We start from the raw sequence: 21,891 nt of genomic DNA on the forward strand, positions 1-21,891 counted from the left end.
AGCATGAGGTCAGCAGTGACAGCAGTGTGTGTGCAGTGTATTAGTTGGTGGGTTTGTTGTCCCGTGCTGGTTAAAAGGAGGGAAGAAGCCCTGAAGGGTGGCTCAGGTCACTGAAGGTGGACCAGCTGTTCTCCTTTAAGTGAGTTTTGTTGTCTCATCTTTGAGATTTCTTTCAACTGTTTAACTTAATCAGTCAGAATTCTTATTGTTCTTACTGTTTGTATGAGAGTAGAACGTGAACTGTAATGGTATTATTAAGTACTTGTATCAGAGCGCAGCAGTAAGCTCTGCTGTTCTTGAGCTGTGGGAAACACTACCTCACTACTGGACAGCTGATTCATTGATAAAAGAGATACTGAGGAATGTAGTTCAACCTGCACTGTTTAGTGGTAGACATCAGCAACAATAGTACTGTGTGTGTGTGTATTTATATATATATATATATATATATATATATATATATATACACACACAGTGTATATATATATCTATATATACATAAATAAATAATAGCGAGAGCAGCATTACCTGGGGATGTTGAGGAAGACAAGACACTGAAGCTTCAAGTCCTGAACCTTCGATGTTAAATCTGTCCCATCACACTGGAGAGAGAGACAGAGAGAGAGAGAGACAGAGACAGAGAGAGAGAGAGAGAGACAGAGAGACACACAAAGAGAGACAGAGAGAGAGAGAGAGACAGAGAGAGAGAGAGACAGAGAGAGAGAGAGACAGAGAGAGAGAGAGACAGAGAGAGAGATACAGAGAGAGAGAGAGAGACAGAGAGAGAGAGACAGAGAGAGAGAGACAGAGAGAGACAGAGAGAGACAGAGAGAGAGAGAGAGAGATGGAGTGAGTGTGTTTTTATCTAAGTGACTAAATGAAACTGTTGATGGACAGATACTCACCACCACCTTGAGGTGCTTGGACAGGTCTTTGGAGCTTCCCATCAGGAAGTCTGAGAATGCTGTCTGTTTGAGAGACACAATCAGACAGATCAGACAGGTCACCACCAAAACTACAGCAGGGTGCAGTCTCAGGTACAGTCAGAGCCAGTCTTCAACCTGCATCACTTCATTATTATCCAGGAATAACCATGTGTTAATCATGTGTTAATCATGTGTTAATTACGTATTAATCATGTGTTAATAATGTGTTAATCATGTGTTAATCACATTTTAATCACGTGTTAATCACATATAAATCATGTGTTAATCATGTGTTAATCATATGTTAATCACGTGTTAATCACATGTTAATCACGTGTTAAACACGTATTAATCGCATATTAATCATGTGTTAATCACATGTTAATACGTGTTAATCACATGTTAATCACACGTTAATCACGTGTTAATCATGTGTTAATCATGTGTTAATCACATATTAATCATGTGTTAATCATGCATTAATCACGTGTAAATCATGTGTTAATCACGTATTAATCACATATTAATCACGTATTAATCATGTATTAATCACGTATTAATCATGTGTTAATCACATTTTAATCACGTATTAATCATGTATTAATCACGTATTAATCACATGGTAATCACGTATTAATCACGTATTAATCACGTGTTAATCACGTGTTAATTACATGTTAATCACATGCTAATCACGTATTAATCACATATTAATCACGTATTAATCATGTGTTAATCACGTATTAATCACATGTTAATTACGTGTTAATCATGTGTTAATCATGTGCTAATCACGTATTAATCATGTATTAACCATGTATTGATCATGTGTTAATCACATATTAATCACATGTTAATTGCGTGTTAATCATGCGTTAATCACGTGTTAATCACATATTAATCATGTGTTAATCACGTGTTAATCACGTATTAATCACATATTAATCATGTGTTAATCATGTGTTAATCACGTATTAATCACATATTAATCATGTGTTAATCACGTGTTAATCATGTGTTAATCACATTTTAATCACGTATTAATCACGTATTAATCACGTATTAATCACATGGTAATCACGTATTAATTACGTATTAATCACATGGTAATCACGTATTAATCACATATTAATCACGTATTAACCACGTAGTAATCATGTGTTAATCACATATTAATCACGTGTTAATCGCGTGTTAATCACGTGGTAATCACATATTAATCATGTGTTAATCACATATTAATCACGTGTTAATCGCGTGTTAATCATGTGTTAATCATGTGTTAATCATGTGTTAATCACGTGTTAATCACGTGTTAATCATGTGTTAATCACGTATTAATCACATATTAATCATGTGTTAATCACGTGTCAATCATGTATTAATCACGTGTCAATCATGTATTAATCACATATTAATCATGTGTTAATCACATGTTAATCACGTGTTAATCATGTGTTAATCATGTGTTAATCACATATTAATCATGTGTTAATCATGCGTTAATCACGTGTTAATCACGTATTAATCATGTATTAATCACGTATCTGAACCAGAGCCGTTCAGGAGAAACTGTTTGTCCTGGTTGAGGAGGACAGACAAGCATCCTTGGTCCAAAGCTCAGAGAGACGGTCCATGTCACTGATGGCGCTTTAGTGACCTCGAGGGGCAGCAACACATGGATACAGTGAGGGAGAACAAGGATGTGCAGTACAAAATACTGTTGAAAGACAATGCAGAGCCAGCTCTACACCAGTGGCTCTGAAGGAAAGCCTGAGGAAAGAAGAGGAATCCCTGCTGACTGAGGGATCATGAGAAGAGAGGAGGAACCACAGACTGGGTCAGCTCCCTTGTGAGATCTGAGACCATGCATCGATACGACAGATTTGAACAAATGGATCAAAAGAGAGCCCTCCAGACATTACGAGCTCAATGTCAGGTGCAAGCTTCTTCAGGGTTTCACTGAATCCAGCTGTGCACATCCAACACACCCTCTGACAGCATTGCTTCGTCTGTCTTTTGGAATGGCCTCAGCTCCGGTGGATTTTCATGGTTCCATGGTATGGATGACTACAGGACAGAGCACGACGTGGGACTGGGGAAGCTAACGGCACGAGCACTAAAGTTTGGGCTGAGTCTGAACAAAGCCTGATCCTGAGACTAAACTGGGCTGCAACGTGCACTAGGCTCAGGTAACGATGTGGGAAGATCCATTTCCAATCAGGGAACACAAGAGCATTGAGCAGCATGCTGGCAAATGGACCTGAATGGCAGTTGGAGCATGAACACATAACAGAGTTAGTTCACCTGGTGATGAGCAGCACGGGCCGAACACGTCCTGGTGACTGTGGTGATAATGGACCAGCCCAGCAGCCATGAGTTCAGAGGCTTATGTAGACTTAGAGCTTTGAGCATGTGACATCAGTGTACAAGAAAGCAGCAGGTCCAGAAGGAGATCCACATTCAGCATGCAGAACTACAGAGTGTAGCATCCAGCCTCTGGTTCCCCCTCAGGTAAACACTGTTAGCGCTGTTAGCACTGTTAGCTACAAGTTGCCTTCTCGCTGTCGACGTGTTAAGAGCTGTTGAGAGGCAATCGTTACGCACCTCTAAGAGCATTAAACATGGAGACGCACTCACCCCAGCATAGAACATCTTATTCCTGAAACGACTGTTGAACTTCTCTGGGTTGGCTTCTGAAACGACGACAGAGACAAAACAGCTCATGAGTATCAGGACAAACTCAATGGAAAAGAAAGTCTCCACAAATAAGCAATGTTCCCATGACAATATCAATGTGTCAATGATCACAGTCAGTGTGTGGAGTAGCAACGCGTGCATGACAACGGATGTACCTCTTGACTCGTGGAACTCAAGAGTCACATGGGCATCAAATCCAAGACTGAAGTAATTGTTGAAGACATCTAGAGGAAGCTGAGAGCATTCACACAAACATCAGATCAACAGGATCTACAGGATCAAGAGGAGGACTCCTAACAGCTGACTAGAAGATGTAAACGTGTTCTGAATCAAGGTGGGATGGACTCTGACCAGCTGTGGAGCAGCTCAGCACCTTTGCATTCAGTCAGAACGGTTCAAACCTTATCAGTTTGCTGCTCGTCCGGTTCAGCCCCTGCTCCGGGGTTCGGTTCAACCTGTAGATTCCATCTGTCGAGCTGGACAACCGCTCCGTCCTCAACATGGGAGAGGATCTTAGACAGAGGTTCATCTGTATAGCCCTGGAGACATAAAACACAGACATGTTTATGAACAGAAAACAGGATCCAGACGTCATTGGACTGTCTCTGTTCTGTCTCTGTTCACTCCTACAGGTGAGTTGTGTGTGTTTGTACCCACCGCTCCCCAGTTGAGGGTCCTGGCGAGGTCATTTCCTGTCCCAAGTGGTAACACGGCAACAGGAGGTTGAGGATTCAATGCGAGTTCATCAAGACAGGACAGGATCCAGCCCACCTGGTTCCACACACACACACACACACACACACACACACACACACACACACACACACACACACACACACACACACACAGAGTTACATCCTGTCTTTCACAGGAGCAGGTTCTCAGCTCCATCAGCTGAACACTGGCTCCTCTTAGATCCACATGAGCATGCACTACTCCTCCACTCCAGACAATATCAGGAGATTATTTGTTTTACAAAATTGCCCTTTTGGCTTCAAACCTCCTTTAATAAATATCCGTCAGACAGATATTGTAATCACTGTCCTTCCACAGGCAACAGACAACAGAGTGGCTGTAGAGCAGCAATTTAAAATGAACTTCAATTCTTGTTTGCATTTCCATCGGCACATCCATAAACTAGTTTAGTCCTGCTTCTTTTATTTAGACATATATCTTGGATGGTGTGTGTGTGTGTGTGTGTGTGTGTGTGTGTGTGTGTGTGTTTCTACTCACAGTGCCGTCTCCTCCACAGGCCATGATCCTCAGGTTATGGACTTTACGATACAGCTCCAGGCTACAATATCGACACACATGGGTCATCACTAGTACATGTTCACTGATGGTAGCGTGTGTGTGTGTGTGTGTGTGTGTGTGTGTGTGTGTGTGTGTGTGTGTGTGTGTGTGTGTGTGTGTGTGTGTGTCGGACAGAGAGACCTACCCCTCCTTTGGTCCTCCTTGGCTCAGGTCAAATACCTGTCTGGGGTTCAGATACCACATGAAGGACTGCAGGATCTTGGTACCCTGTGAGACAGAGAAACCAGCAGGACGTTGGACGATTAGAAAACAGCTGAATGTGAATTGAAGGGTCTCCTCATCTCTAAGGCTCCAGACTCCCTAGGGAAGGAAGCTCATTCTTTTGGTCACTACCACAAGGTCATGACCACAGCTGAGGGTCTGAACGTTGATGGACTGGTAAATCGAGGTCCGGTACAAGGCCTTCATCACTGCTGATGACCCGTCCATCTCACGCTCCATTGGACCCTCGCTGGAGAACAAGACCCCGAGATGACTGACCTGACCCACTCCTCGGTTTCCACACTTGAGGGCTGGTTTAGTGGCACCATACCTGCTCAGCATATAGCTTGACTGAACTGCTTCAGTGACCAGCTCGCTGAATATGAATACCTGGTTTCCTCCGCTCTTGGGGTTGACAAACACCAGCAGTGGTTTCATCAGTGGAGCAGGGATGGGTCGGATTAAAAACGGCCTCCATTGTCGTCCTTCCTGTCGAGGAGAAGATGATCTGCTCAGAGCTTGTTCATTCAGGCTGTCTGAAGACCACCATCACCATGTGGGTCTGTATGAAGCACAGTCAGGACTGACCTCTGCTCCCTTCTTGCTGCTTTTCCTCTTGAACGACGTTCTCTTCTTCTTCTTACTCGACTTCATAGAGGACTGTTAGAGACACACACACACACACACACACACACACACACACACACACACACACACACACACACACACACACACACACACACACACAGCAGCTGCACATCACTGAGGCTGATCTCATAAAGAAGGAAACAGTGTGTGGCATATCATCAACACATCCATTATGAACATAACACATCTCTTTATTACATCACCCTGAGGAGACATTTTCACTACTATTATTGAGAAATGTTTCACGATGGGTCAAAGACAACACATGCTGAATAGGAGTCTTGTTTTGAATGTGAAGATAGGTATTTATAAGACTATCTACTGTCTATACTACTATAGTATAGTACTATACTATACTATAGTACTATAGTATAGTATGGCCATGAACAGAAGTTCTTTTTAAAATCCTATAGTTGCCATCAGCAGTTCTCTTACTCTGGTATTGTGGCTGCTCTACTGTAAGCGACAGATCATTCATGAGTGATAAGAGACAACTAGATGAAACGAATGGAACAGGCCCACATGTGAAGCAGAGAGGGCTTCTTCTAATAGATAGCATCATCCTCAGACTTATCACCCAAAACTACTACGATACCCAATTGATTTAAATATATGCCATAAGCATTTTTTTCATTCTTTGAATAAATGGATCATTGGAAGTGGAAACACCCTAGAATTGGTAGAAGTGTCCTACAGGAAATTCATTTAGGAGTAAGTACTGGATGAGTGTGTAGTATACAGTACTGTATACTACACACTAACCAGTACGTACTGTATACTACACACTAACCAGTACGTACTGTATACTACATACTCATCCAGTACGTACTGTATACTACACACTAACCAGTATGTACTGTATACTACATACTCATCCAGTACGTACTGTATACTACACACTAACCAGTATGTACTGTATACTACACACTAACCAGTACGTACTGTATACTACACACTAACCAGTACGTACTGTATACTACACACTAACCAGTACGTACTGTATACTACACACTCATCCAGTATGTACTGTATACTACACACTAACCAGTACGTACTGTATACTACATACTCATCCAGTACGTACTGTATACTACACACTAACCAGTATGTACTGTATACTACACACTAACCAGTACGTACTGTATACTACACACTAACCAGTACGTACTGTATACTACACACTCATCCAGTATGTACTGTATACTACACACTAACCAGTACGTACTGTATACTACACACTCATCCAGTATGTACTGTATACTACACACTAACCAGTACGTACTGTATACTACACACTCATCCAGTATGTACTGTATACTACACACTAACCAGTACGTACTGTATACTACATACTCATCCAGTACGTACTGTATACTACACACTAACCAGTATGTACTGTATACTACACACTAACCAGTACGTACTGTATACTACACACTAACCAGTACGTACTGTATACTACACACTAACCAGTATGTACTGTATACTACACACTAACCAGTATGTACTGTATACTACACACTAACCAGTATGTACTGTATACTACACACTAACCAGTATGTACTGTATACTACACACTAACCAGTATGTACTGTATACTACACACTCCCAGCTAAAGGACGGATTCTGTATGATTTCACCAGCAGACTGGTCTCACCATGGGCCGGGCCAGTTTCAAGGCTAACTTTTGACTTCAACCGATTGAATTCATAGTTCAATAATAGTTCATAACAGTGGTGATTATTGGTGAAGATCATCGTGCTGAACAAGACTTAAAAGTATCAAAAACCTGGGTTTGACAAAAATGCCGTTTGGTCGAGGGAACCAGTGCGACACGCTTAGAACATGCGCGCTATCACCAGCTATCATGAACATTCATTTCAATGTAGACCCGAGGACTGTTTAGGGAGGGTGGGGGGATGTTGGCTATGAAAAGGAGATGTGGATTCATTCATTGAACAGAAAGAAAAATGTTAAAAGTGAGAGTCAACAGTTACCTGATGGCGCCGGACTCGAATGATCCATGTGGGTGGAACTATGAGAGCGGCATGAGCTCCTATTGGACAAGCTTCCTCAATTTGCTGCAGCATGAAGCAGGATACCTTGTTGTGGTACTAAAGAGGGACATTCAGTTGAACACATGTATTGATTGAGACGGGGAGAATAGAAAGAATATGACGGATAAACCCACTCACAGCCTGTTTGCACCAGGAGCAGCTGATGGCCACGATCTCTTTGCTGTGGAAAGCAAACTTCTGCTGGAAGCCCTGCTCAGACAGACAGGAAGAAGAGGGACTGAGTGCCTCTGAGCTGCTGACAGAAGAAGTGAATCATCATCATCTCAACTCACACTCACCTTCCCACATTGTTTGCATTTGCCTTCTTGCCGTCTCCGATGCACCCAGTGATGACGCACCACAACGGGCTGAACACGCACAAATCACACTGATCAGCATCTTATTAAAATACTTCTTAAATAGCTTACTTTGTAGAAGTTGACCAATGTTCCTGAGCCTAAAGCAGCTCCAGCAGCAGCTCAAACTCACCTCCCGGATGTTCCTAGAGCCGGATTCTCTGAAAGACGGTTTACACCTGAAATTAATCTGGAAAAGAGCAGAGGAAGATGAACTGAGGCTCCTTCTAGCAGCTCCACAACAGAAGCATCTCCACTGATCAGGAACACATGGGTTAGGAGAAAGAAGCACGTGTGTGAAAGTGGGGAGGCGCCACGACTCCCCATCATGAAGTGAACTCAGAAAAGAAAACCCAGCAGACTCTGTGGTCTGCAGGCTGAACATCGTGAACTAGCCGGCTTCACTCCTGGTTCAGCCTTGCACATCACAGACCTTCTCATAGTGAAAAATGGATCCGTTGGTCATTAGCGTCACATGATTGTAATGTAATGTAATGATTAGTGCTCTACTATTGACATCAAGACAAAGGCGACAGCTTGAAGAAGTAAAAGTCGATGACACCGAGAGATCTGGCTGAGATTAGATGATGTCTGTTGAAGCGTTGGTGGCTCCATCAGTTAGACTCACATTCAGGAGGCTGCTAAAATGAGCCCAGTTTAATTAACTGGCACCAGAACCAGAGCTATTCATCACATCACAGACGTGGTGTACCAACGCGCTGCTGCTGTCACAGCTGGACTCTGATGATGGGTCGCTGGGCCGTGTGCTGTGCTGACTCTGATATGGTTTATTGTGAGGATCATAATGTGCCATGTGTCAAATTCTATGGATGCGATTATTGCAACGATGACGATTCATAAAGAGAGATACTGATGTCATGTGACCGATATCTGCTGATGAAGACAGTGGATGTGTTTGACAGGGGCTAGTAGAGGGACCTGGACTGTGTCTCAGAGACCAGTCCTGGTCCCTCTGTGCTGCTAGGCCTCAGTATCAGATCCCATTGATCAATGCACCCCGATCAATGCACCCCGATCAACAAGTAGAGGAGATGGAGAGAATAGAAAGTGACCCCTTCATCATGCCAGAACCAAAGTGGAAGTTTCCAAAGGGAGTGAGTCTGACCTGGATTACGTTGCAATCCATTGGCTCTTCCCACACACCTGAATACATGCTATGTCTGTAGCAGCGGTATCTGGTTGTGTGGCAGCCCCTCACACATTTGCCCCACCTATAAAGACTCATCCTGAGGAAGCACTGACACCAGGCTGAGACCCGGCTTCACTAAGAAAGGCTGAAGGGAGGTCCAGACACCACAGGCGGGGAGAGAGAGAGACGGGAGGAGGGTTGTGTGTCTCACTCTAAAGTGGGGCTCATTGAGAGGCAGGGTGGCGTCCAGCAGAATGGCTCTAGAGCTGGGGAACTGCAGGTTAGACAGGAGCAACATTTAAAGACAAGCTGTCCTCTGACGACATCAATACAGTCATGTCTGAGGATTTAACGTAATCCTCCTTCTCTCCGATCTTAAACTCTTACTGAGGACTAAAAGTGAAATCCTTCTTTAACCTCTTGTCCCTCGTGAAAGACGGTTTAAACATCCGTCTTTAATCTTTGACTGTCTGTGATGACACCTGTGTCTTTATGCTTCTGGTCTACATGAAGTAGATTCATACGGTGAACTCATTCCATGTCCTGGATCAATCCGCTTGGTTCAGTGCATGAGAATTACCTTCTCCAGTTGCTCTATACAGATGGTGTGGGCCACTATCTTACACGCAGCACACTTCCTTCGACTGACAGACTTTTGCTGGAACGAGAAAGACAGAGAAGGAGAAGATGAAACATGGAAAAGGAAAATCACAGGAATAAGCTTCAGGAAGGACCGTCTGTCCTTTGACCAACAGTAACGTAGACGGCCACATGTGAGGCAGTCAACAGCTCTGACCACTGGGGGGCAGTCCTACGCTGCAGAACGTGAAAGGGTCCTGAGCAGGAGTCCGGCAGAGACCGGTCTAAGCGGTGAGACGTGGATGATGTGGACATGTGACCACTTTGTGTACGTGCCGTGTGACAGGCTAACATATGCTGGACTGAAGATGATGGGAGTGTTTGACGCACACTGAATGAATCAGTGCCTGACCTGCTCTGATGAAGAACCTGGACCATAAGGGCTGACAAAAATACCCCAAAATACTGCCTCATCATGATCCATGGTATGGAATGGATTCCTTGATGCTGATGTTCACTGTGCACATAGAGCAGCTGAGCTCATGTGACCACCACTAGTGCATTTACCTCCGTCTGATTGGTGCAGACACTGAAGGAACATCAGGTGAGACGAGTACAGACTCAGTGTGATGGACTAAAGGGGAACACTTGGCTCCATCTCATGAATGGAAGTTGTAGCACAACGAGGGAGGAGCTACTCACCAGTGCTCTGGCTATGCAGTGCTGCTCTCCCACATAGCAGCAGTCTCCAGACACGTTGGTCTCAAACCAGACGTGCTCTCCATACACAGCCGACTCCTGCAGGGACAAAGAGGACACCAGCTGGCTCACTACATCTGGAAGTCATGTGAAACACTGACTGAGCATCCTGGGTGTGCTGATCCACAAAGATCCTGGCACATTACGCTCTAGATAGACTCGATCGAGTTGTCCTGTGAGGGATCAGAGCCCAGACTCACAGTCCAGTCCAGAGTGCCGCGGACATCTGCCTCTGGGTCGCTCCTGTTCAGGGACGATGTGCTGGGCTGACAGGGCAGCTGGTGCAGGCCGGACTTAGCTATTGCTTTCCTGGAAACACAAAGAAAAACAACGTTGTCTTGACAATACAACTCAAAGAGAAGAGAAAAGCTGCCAACGCCACACAGATTTAAACAGTCTGAAAGCTGAAGACGTGTGAAATGCTCCTGATCGGGCATCACGAACATATCAGCATATCAAACACTGGGGACACAAATTCAACACCAAGTCCTTTTGTGGAGCTCATTTGTGTCTCTAATGTCAACGGATTCAAATTCTAAAGATTTGAATTCATATTCTAATGTGCAGCACCTCATGTGGAACATCACACGTCACATTCATCAGCTGCTATTTAGTTCAACGAGACAGAGAGCAGAGGTGGAGTGAGCTACAGAGTGAACGAAGAGAGACAGAGATATGGCATGAAGGCTCGTCATGATGCCCAGCAAAGGAAGAAGAACAGAGAAGGTCCGGACTGACACAGACAGCAGCACACTTAGTGGTCACGAGTGTACACATACACATAAACCAGGGCAGGGTTTAACATGGAATCCCTCTGAAGTTGTAAAACTGTTCCAGTATCAGCATGTGAATGGTGATAGTCCACCTGAAATAACCAGCTCATGACGACTACCACAATACGATGAAAAGCAGAAAATAATAACCTCTAGTTTGAAAATAAAAGCATGAAATGATGTTGGTGAAGAAGTAATATGCCTTTATATCAGCATGCTGTCTAAACAGACCAGCACACAGAGGGTGAAGCTATATTTTTGGTTGCTTGATTGCTTTATGATTTCACATATTTGAATCAACAACTAAATGTGAACAAAGGTTTCCAATGATTCAACGGCTGAATCTCAAATATGTATCTGAAGCAGCAACGAGTCGATCATGGAAGAGGGAAGGAAAGTGACACTGAGAACAACTAGAAAGATAACGCAGCTTCCTTTAGACCGATGAAGACCAGCTGATAATAAACTAATAAAGACGAGATGACGCAGCATTTATCTTTGTACGACTGCTGTGAACCTGAATATGACAGCATAATGGAAACGAGCGCTAGTCGCAGTTAAAAAGCTTCTCATCTGTCATTTGGATGTCCTCCATTTTGACATGCAGAATGTAATTAGATCATTTTTATTATGTGATCAAACACTGTTAAACAGGCGAGAGGAATGAAAGAACCAATCATGAAGATCTAAAGCGTTCATCCCCTTGGGAGATCGACCTTCCTCACCAATCATAACCCAGCTCTGTGTGCTACAGTGACGTGTTTGTCTGACGGGGACGCTAAGGGAGAGGTCAGAGGGGCGCCACAAATAGAACATCCCAAACAGATATGACAGTTAGCTTTCAAGATAACTGTCATCCTGTGACTTATATGAAAGTCAGCCGTTGGTGCTGAGAGTTCCAGCTCGACTAAAAACTAGGACAGAGACTGTCATATCACAGCTGTCCTATAGCCTTTTCCCACCAAACTTAGCATGTATATGTTGCTTTTTAAGGACGGGAAAACGTGCTATAGACGTTGCGCTAAACGCCGTGCTAGACGCCGTGCTAGACGCCGTGCTAGACGCCGTGCTAGACATTGTATGCTAGGCGCCGTGCTAGACATTGTATGCTAGGCGCCGTGCTAGATGTCGTCCTAGACGTCGTCCTAGACCGGCGTGCTAGACATCGCATGCTAGACGTCGTCCTAGACGGCGTGCTAGACATCGCATGCTAGACGTTGTGCTAGGCGCCGTGCTAGACGGCGTGCTAGACGTCGTCCTAGACGACGTGCTAGACATCGCATGCTAGACGCCGTGCTAGGCGTCGTACTAGACTTATGGCAGCATAAACCGGGCTAGTAAAGTGAAAATGTCACCGTGGTTACTGAAATTACTGTAGCACATTGTATGTTTTGTACAAATTATAATAATTGTCCAAATCCCTGTTGATTTGATGTATTATATATTAACTTCAACACACATCACAGCATCGTTCTGGAAGAGAGGCGATAATCGTCGTGTGCACCCAGGTGTCATGTTTCCATCTCTACTGCAGAGTCATGGGTCCCTGTCCCACTGAGGACAGAGACACATGTTAGTGGGTGTTTGTCCACGAAGGGTCTTTAAATGGCTGGACTGTCAGAACATCTAGACATGGTTCTTCTAGAGACCGTGTTGCAGTACTGGAAGTAGTAGGCAGTAAATCTGTGGAAGCATAGAAGCAAGAATGTATGTGTGTGTGTGTGTGTGTGTGTGTGTGTGTGTGTGTGTGTGTGTGTTACATACGACAGGAAGTTTTCCCACGTTTCGAGATAAGGATCATAGTATATGGTTTCCTCTGGTCCCCCCAGTGGTGACGAGCAGCTCTTATGGAGTGTAGACTCAGAGGAGAACACTTGTGTCTCAGAGCTCAGACCTGCTGAGGCCAGCTGACCCAGACTGGGGCTGGTCCTGGCAGTCTGGATCTGCTTATTTAAAGTCCGGTGAACTTGACCTGACCTTCGGCGATTGTAGCGACCATGAACTCCACAACCTGATTCACCGCTCCGGAGCACAGAGTTGGCTGGAAGTAGGTGGGAGGAGTTTCGTCTCAGACAGCGAGGAGGGCGGAGTAAGGGGCGGGGCGTGATGTTCTTCATATTGACTGCCTGGGTTAAGTGCATCTGAGTTGTCGGGCTGAAGCTCACAGGTGTGTTCTCCACTTCATCACTCCCTTCCTCTCCATCAGACTCAAAACAGGAACATGGGGGGGCATCCGGTTCCTCTTGCTCCTCCTCCTTCCCCTCTACTCCTCTGCCCATCTGGACTACACTCGCAAGTAACATCGAGGATCCGAGTAGATGAGGCTCAATAGATTTGACTTTAGGACGTCGATGTCGCACCGCCATCCCTCGATGTACGCAGGGTGCTGAGACTCCTCCAGAGTCTCCCACTGCCTCACCTGTGTTTGTTAACCCTCCCTGCCTCCTCTGTCCACTGGCCACCAGCAAGCCAACACTGGGGCGCCTGCGCTGGTCAGTGCAAACCGGAGGTAAGCCAACAGAGGAGCGTCTGGACTGCACTAACGCTGCAGAGGGCAGCCCGACGCTAGAGCGCCTCCTGGCTTTACTGGTCTGAAGAGCGGGACCGGCCGGATGCTTCGGCCCTTTCTGCCGACGGCGGAAAGGATGTTGGAAGAAGAAGTCCATCACGTCAGGAAGGGCGGTGCAGTGTGGAAAGTACTCAAGGGATCTGTGATATCTGATGGGTAAAGAACACAGCTGAGCCCCTCCCGGATCCTCTGGTAGCAAGCTAAAGGTTAAAGGTGAGCTCTCTGTTGGATGGCGTCCATGATGACGGATGATCGTGCTCCTCTGCTTCTCTTCAGTCTTCTTTTAGAAATGCTCAGTTTATTAAATGTGTTCCCTAAATGACATGAACAGAGAGAACAGTTTCCACAAACCTTACTGGTACAACAAGTCCTTCCTTCCAACTTATGAACACTGCTTAATTACTACAAACACCCAAAACAACATGTACATTTCCATCCAAACTAATTGAATAGATCAGGCGTTGCCATGCTGAATCAGCTGTTAGCTAGAACAGTGGATCCCTGATGCAGTGCTGCTCAGTGCCCCAGCAGCCCTTCACTGGCCCTCATCCGTCACTCTCTTCTGTCTCGGCGTGTGTTACTGTGACCAGTCTTCAGTAATCTAATGATGTACGTCATTGGGTTCTATCTGGATGCAGCTGTGTTGTACCGTAGTGTTTGCTGAAGCATTGCATTGATAACATGAGGCCTCTAATGTGTGACAACCTGCCCAGAGACTCCATGAAGATGAGCTAACGTTTACACTGAGCTGCTGATTAATGCGTTCTGTTCTGGTCAATGAATGAATGAACTGATAGGTGCCTAAACACTAAAGTAATACAGCTTTAATCACCTAATGTGAATCACTTTAGTGACATTAGTTTACATTAGTCCGGCTGCTTCATGAGACACACGTGTCCCAGAACCCTTTAGACCAGACCAGGCTGCACTACAGACCACTGCTCCTGACCAACACAGAGCAAGGTCTTGATAAACAGTGGTTACTTCCTGATTCAGCTCAAGGGTTGTAAAAAAAGGCCCAGAAGGCCACTGGTTCAGCCAGTCATGCTCTGATGTCCTTGATGGGACTTCTTCTTCTTCTTGTTTAGAAAAGTAGAAATGCTGAACTGTTAGGTGGACACATTTGGTCTGAAAGTGTCTCTTCATGCCAGCAGAAGCGTGAGCTAAAGGTCACGTGAGGAAACACCAGCATGAAGACTACTGTGAACTCTGAAGCTCCACTTAGACCACAGAGTAGTTCAGTCGTACTGACCTTCACTGTCCTGGTGTTACGGGTTCAATTAGATAGTGAACTGTAAACGCACTGGACTCGCACAGTTCTTTTCTGGTCTTCCGACCACTCAAAGCTCTTTCACACTACATGTCATCATTCACCCATTCATTCAGCTACCACCATCAGGACTAGCTAGCATTCATACTCAGGACAGCCTGCGAGTCAAGTGCCTTGCTCAAGAACAAGTAAAGCTATGAAAGAAGAAGCAGCTGTGTGGGTAGAAGAGGAGCTACATGTGAGTTTCTAGTTTCACCACAGAACTTAGAGCACCACACCGGGACTGACCCACTGAGACCGGTCTGTGGTGTGAGACTGGCAGCATCATGTCAGAGGGTCTGACTAACACTGACACACAGAGGTCAGGGCGCCTTCAGCTCCAAACATCACTGGTGTACTGAGGGCGGAGCTTAGCCTTTTCACACACACACACACACACACACACACACACACACTGTTACTGAAGTAGACATGTTACATGACATTAAATCAACAATGACTCGTTGTTTCACACGTTTGTGTCGTTTGTCACCTAGTTAGTAAAAGTCCAAACCAGGTTTCTGTAGGTGGACCTGCAGAAGGATCATTACTGTGAGACGGTCAAAATCTCCCATCAAGCATTGCTCTCAGCACGTTTGGTATAACCGTTACCGTTCTACAACATAAACTCCTACTTCAGGACATCACTCACACAGCTACAGTCACGTCTTCAGTAAGTCAGGATGAAGAACACTAGAACCCGTCTGTAACCACAGCCTTAGGACCTGCAGTCCTCGGGGTCAGAACAAAGGCTAGTGTAGTAGCACTGTAGTGTAAGAGCTGTGGAAGTAGCTCGGACCTTCCCACAGACCACTGGCTGACTCTGGAGGAGGAAACATTTACGATGCGTTACATCTTTCACACGTCTCAGTGACTGCACTGTAGCCAGCCCATGATGCCTTCTGGCTGCAAACCAGTGATTATCAAATGAAGGCAATGAGATAGATTGAAATTTAAATGAATTCAAATACAACAAGCCCTTTCACATGACGCAAAGGGCAATCATGCCTGTCTGTCAACCCCCCCGAGACAGACAGGAAGCGTGTGCTCACAGTGCGGCCGCCGTTAACAGGATATCCGGCTCATCTGTTCTCATCTTGAACACTTTGTGGTGGTGGGTGGTGGTGGTGGTGGGGGGGGGGGGGGGGCTGCTACATTTTTGTCTTTATTTGTTGCTTTTTTATGGTTCATCACTGATGCCATATGACAGAATGTATATTTATCAACGTGTGAGCAGAAGCATGAGAACTGAAGTGCAGCAGAGTTTGAGATCACCGACCAACCGGCCAGACCTGCCGGGCCAAACGCCACCAAACCGACCCATAGAGAGCCCAGATGGAAGCTAAGCTAACCCAGCTAGGACCTCAGGCTACTCCACTACCCAGCATGCTCCTGGCTGTCTGATGACCCACCTCAGAATAATAAGATGGATGGAAGCAGCGGGAGGCCGGTGACTGCTGAGTCCACATCTTCACAGAGACCTGGATCCATGGTGGTCCAGGATCAAGCTGCAATTGACGGGGGGACAGCAGGACAGAGAGCAGGACTCTGGAGGACCATAGGAGGAGGACCATGTTGTCCTCGTGTTGAGTATTTAATGTGAAGATGTCGGCCATATTACATTCTTTATGATGGAAACACAACACTTGCTCCACAGGAACATTCGACTGTGTTGGCTAGCTTGTCGTGTTCTCGTTGTGTTACAGTGAGCTGCGACTGCACTGCATTGTGCTTCCCTGTGCTGCACAACGAAAACAAATGACCCTTGAGTCCTCGTTGGTGTTAGACAGCCATGCTTTGTCTGCTCCATTCACCTCCATCGTCACTTAGCTTCAACAACTAGCTTCTCTGAACACGTCGGTCGTCTTGCTGCTAACTAGCTTCAGCTAAGCCCAGCGTCCAGCAACGGCAGCATAACACTGGTGCTGTTTGTGGGTCATGAAAACACAAATGTAGTCCTTCATAGACTACAGTCATCAGCCAACATGACGTCCAATAAGGCTGATGCACTGCATCATGATCACATGTTCACTGGCTGTCAGATATCAATCAAATATCAAAGAGTTTCCTTTCCTCTGATCCTTCCCTCTCCATCCCTCCTCCCCCCTCAGCCGCTAAACAACTGGATGATGACCGTGTGTGTGTGTGTGTGTTATGTAACAGCTGCTTTCTCCAGTGATAATCCTCTACCATAGATGAGAGTACTATGACCCACCTGAGTGTGTATTTGCATGTCAACAGCTTAAGGCTCTTTGTCAGAGATAGTTCTGTCTCTAGAAATAGACCTCGTGCTGGAGAGAGCAGGACGGGGGTCTCAGGAGTCCTCGACTCATTTACTAACCCTTTCACTAGAGAAGGACTCCTTGAATGTCTAGTGATGTTCACCAACACGTCCCGACAGGAAACACAACCAGACTCACAAGGGTTCGTCCTCTTGAGAGCGAGAGAACCCAGGGAAGCTCCTTCTGAATGAAGTCTGGCTGTTATATTTGAATATTCTGGTGTGCACGTGGCAGGATGGTGGTCATCCTCTGGAGACCATGAATACTCAGGTGTGTCCATCCGTCTCTACACATAGAAGTGCTCTTCATCAGCAGGAAGACAGCATCTATTTGACCTGTAACATACATACATATATATATATGTATATATATATATATATATATATATATATATATATATACATACATATATATACATATATATATATATATATATATATATATACATATATATATATATATATACATATATATATATATATATATATATATACATATATATATATATATATACATATATATATATATATATACATATATATATATATATATATATATATATATGTATATATATATACATATATATATACATATATATATATATATATATATATACATATATATATATATATATATATATATATATATATATATATATATATATATATATATATATATATATATATATACATATATACATATATATATAAAGTCACAGTGTGTCACATCACCGTACGGTCACCGCTGTGGTTCAGCTTCAGGGGAGGTAGAGTGAGTTCAGAGCGGCTGGGTTAAGATTAGCAGACCTTCGTGGTCATAGTGACAACAACAAAGATCACAGTCACGCTTTAAACAAAACAGGAAACAGGAAACAGTTTAGTTAACCTGACCTACTCTTTCATGTAGCTCACAATGAGTTCACAATGAAGCCATCAGACAAACAAGCTGCTGGATCAATAAGAAGAGCTTCACAGCCTCTGTGATGCTAGCTGACTGCTAGCAAGCTAAAGGGAACACTAAAGAGAGCCACTGTTGAATGAGTAACCTGGGGGAAGAATAAAGAGCTGTGTGTGTGTGTGTGTGTGTGTGTGTGTGTGTGTGTGTGTGTGTGTGTGTGTGTGTGTGTGTCGCTGCCCATCTTTCAGCGCAGGCTGAAAACCCACCTCTTCAGGAAGTGCTACCCTGAGCCTTCCACTTAGCGCTTATTGTTTTCATACTAGCTTGTTGCACTTATTGTATTCGTATTACTTATAGCACTAACTGTTTTTCTTGTTTCTGCGCTGTACTTTGGCTCTGAGTTATGCTCTGCTTCAGGCTCTTAGATGATTGTTTGGAAAAGGAAATGTACTTATGACTTCTGGTGACTAGTAGTTCTTTTGATTACCAATGTTGAATGCACTTATTGTAAGTCGCTTTGGATAAAAGCGTCTGCTAAATGACTGTAATGTAATGTAATGTAAATGTAATGTGTGTGTGACACTATCCAGAGCTCTGTGCTGTTGGGTTAAATATTTACATGAAGAAGAGTGGAGTGCTATGCAAATACACAGAGTTAGGAGCAATGCGGTCCTCCTCTACGGGGTGAGACCAGACACAAAGCACAGCCTCTGCATGGGGGGAGGCTGCATGACATCCACCCATTCTCATACAGCTGCTGCTTCTACTTCTACAGTGGTTTGGTTTCCCACAATGCCTCTGACCATCCCCCGTGGATCTGAACTTTGGCTGACTAGAAAGGCGTGATGACCTCGGTACACCTGTAGACGGGACAAAGAAGAACCACAGCCCTCTGTCTGTTCACAAAGCTGGAGTAGATGACGGCGGATTGAACAGAGAAGAAGAAGAAGTCTGTGTAGGCGCTGGAGGACGTTGTAAAGATCCCTCCACTCAAAGACGTGCTTTTTCCTTCACTACACTGACTCCTACGTGTTTGTGTCGCTGACTGTGCACTTCCTTAAAGTCTGAGACTCACACCCAGGCAGGCTGGATTTGGAATGTCACAAGTTCAGAAGTCAGTCATTGTCTAATACTCGACACATACGAACAGGGAAACACTGTTTGACACAACACCGGCCAGGAGACCTGAGACCTGGAGAGTAGAATGGACTAGTCATCAGCCAGCAGTTCACTTTGAATGGCAGAACATGTGTACATGAATACGAGTCTATACATGTCATTTGTAGTAGTAGGGTGGTGGTCAGTCCACCCTCCTTGTATGGAGAGAGGTTCTAACAGACCAGTCTCTCTCTACATGGAGGTATGTTTTCAGTCTAAACAGCAGCTAATGACTGGAACCACACACACACACACACACACACACACACACACACACACAGTTTACAGGCTGTTACAACAACAGAGCCAGGAGGAGGGTGTATGTCAGGGTGTCAAACTCATCTTCACTGTGGGTCACATCAGCATCATGGTTGTGACTGTCAGACTGTAACTACTCCTAACACACTGTTAAATAACGGTCTCTGCATTTGGTTATTGTTTATTCAAGTGTAAAAAGATTGTACATGCAGCTATATAAATGTAAAATTATATTTAAGGACATTTCTGTTATTATCACATCAATTGTTCAAAGCTATTCTTGTCCTCTCTTCATCACTAATGTTCCTCCCCCTCATCATCACATTCATGCAGCTCCACCCATGAGCTCCTCACTGACGGTCAGGTCTGCCTTCAGCCTCTTATAAACGCTGATAGATGATAGAAGACGTATGATGTATGATGTATGACGTGTGATGAATGACGTATGATGTATGACGTGTGATGTATGACGTGTGATGTATGATGTATGACGTATGATGTATGACGTGTGATGTATGACGTGTGATGTATGATGTATGACGTATGATGTATGACGTGTGATGTATGATGTATGACGTGTGATGTATGACATGTGATGTATGATGTATGACGTATGATGTATGACGTGTGATGTATGATGTATGACGTATGATGTATGACGTGTGATGTATGATGTATGATGTATGACGTATGATGTATGACGTGTGACATCTGATGTATGACGTATGACGTATGACGTGTGATGTATGACGTGTGATGTATGATGTATGACGTGTGATGTATGACGTGTGATGTATGATGTATGACGTGTGATGTATGATGTATGACGTGTGATGTATGATGTATGACGTGTGATGTATGATGTATGACGTATGACGTATGATGTATGACGTGTGACGTATGACGTGTGATGTATGACGTGTGATGTATGATGTATGACGTGTGATGTATGATGTATGACGTGTGATGTATGACGTGTGATGTATGATGTATGACGTATGATGTATGACGTGTGATGTATGATGTATGACGTGTGATGTATGACATGTGATGTATGATGTATGACGTGTGATGTATGACGTGTGATGTATGATGTATGACGTATGACGTATGATGTATGACGTGTGATGTATGACGTGTGATGTATGATGTATGACGTATGATGTATGACGTGTGATGTATGATGTATGACGTATGACGTGTGACGTATGACGTGTGATGTATGACGTGTGATGTATGACGTGTGATGTATGATGTATGACGTGTGATGTATGATGTATGACGTGTGATGTATGACGTGTGATGTATGATGTATGACGTATGACGTGTGATGTATGACGTGTGATGTATGACGTGTGATGTATGACGTGTGATGTATGACGTGTGATGTATGATGTATGATGTATGACGTATGATGTATGACGTGTGACGTATGATGTATGACGTATGACGTATGATGTATGACGTGTGACGTATGATGTATGACGTATGACATATGATGTATGACGTGTGATGTATGACGTGTGATGTATGACGTGTGATGTATGATGTATGACGTGTGATGTATGATGTATGACGTGTGATGTATGACGTGTGATGTATGATGTATGACGTGTGATGTATGATGTATGACGTGTGATGTATGATGTATGATTTTAGGCAGCCTTCGAACATTTGGCCGGGGACAGCAGATGAAAACTAGCCTCTCTGGCTCACCTACAGTTTCACTGTTGATTGGTGTGCATTGTCCCTGCAAAATAAATAAACAAATAAAATTGAGTTTGACACGCCTGGTGTACGAGGACCGTGTGAACAGTAGTGCTATTGTCTCATAATGGGAGTACTACTGCTTCCTATGGTTTCAGGAACCATCAGGGTCCAAGTCCTGAAGGGACTGGAAATGTTCTGTCATATGCATGGATTGTGTTGTAACTCTGTTATGTTGTTCATTCATA

General features: G+C 44.3%; 1 protein-coding gene across 4 annotated transcripts in view; it reads right to left on the reverse strand.

Moving 5' to 3' along the window:
• LOC137868136 (diacylglycerol kinase zeta-like) overlaps positions 1 to 21,891 on the reverse strand; it is a 73,447-nt gene that overhangs the window by 38,832 nt on the left and 12,724 nt on the right. For 2 of the 4 annotated variants that reach the window (XM_068704681.1, XM_068704680.1), the window contains exons 2-20: positions 13,228 to 14,346; positions 10,891 to 10,999; positions 10,634 to 10,729; positions 9,933 to 10,010; positions 9,564 to 9,626; positions 8,336 to 8,392; positions 8,146 to 8,214; positions 7,985 to 8,056; positions 7,787 to 7,903; positions 5,730 to 5,801; positions 5,532 to 5,630; positions 5,065 to 5,147; positions 4,860 to 4,920; positions 4,284 to 4,397; positions 4,028 to 4,165; positions 3,782 to 3,860; positions 3,567 to 3,622; positions 906 to 968; positions 529 to 602 (exon numbers count right to left, since the gene is read on the reverse strand). In XM_068704681.1, the coding sequence (XP_068560782.1) occupies positions 529 to 602; positions 906 to 968; positions 3,567 to 3,622; positions 3,782 to 3,860; positions 4,028 to 4,165; positions 4,284 to 4,397; positions 4,860 to 4,920; positions 5,065 to 5,147; positions 5,532 to 5,630; positions 5,730 to 5,801; positions 7,787 to 7,903; positions 7,985 to 8,056; positions 8,146 to 8,214; positions 8,336 to 8,392; positions 9,564 to 9,626; positions 9,933 to 10,010; positions 10,634 to 10,729; positions 10,891 to 10,999; positions 13,228 to 14,129 (2,402 nt within the window). In that variant the 5' untranslated portion in view covers positions 14,130 to 14,346. The remainder of the gene's footprint in view (positions 1 to 528; positions 603 to 905; positions 969 to 3,566; positions 3,623 to 3,781; positions 3,861 to 4,027; positions 4,166 to 4,283; positions 4,398 to 4,859; positions 4,921 to 5,064; positions 5,148 to 5,531; positions 5,631 to 5,729; positions 5,802 to 7,786; positions 7,904 to 7,984; positions 8,057 to 8,145; positions 8,215 to 8,335; positions 8,393 to 9,563; positions 9,627 to 9,932; positions 10,011 to 10,633; positions 10,730 to 10,890; positions 11,000 to 13,227; positions 14,347 to 21,891) is intronic. The other 2 variants (XM_068704683.1, XM_068704682.1) reach the window with 2 other exon arrangements.

This window comes from Cebidichthys violaceus, unplaced genomic scaffold (assembly GCF_023349555.1).
Source record: "Cebidichthys violaceus isolate CVI_PGR_0920_01 unplaced genomic scaffold, fCebVio1.0.p SCAF_98, whole genome shotgun sequence".
NCBI classification, from domain to species: Eukaryota; Metazoa; Chordata; class Actinopteri; order Perciformes; family Stichaeidae; genus Cebidichthys; species Cebidichthys violaceus.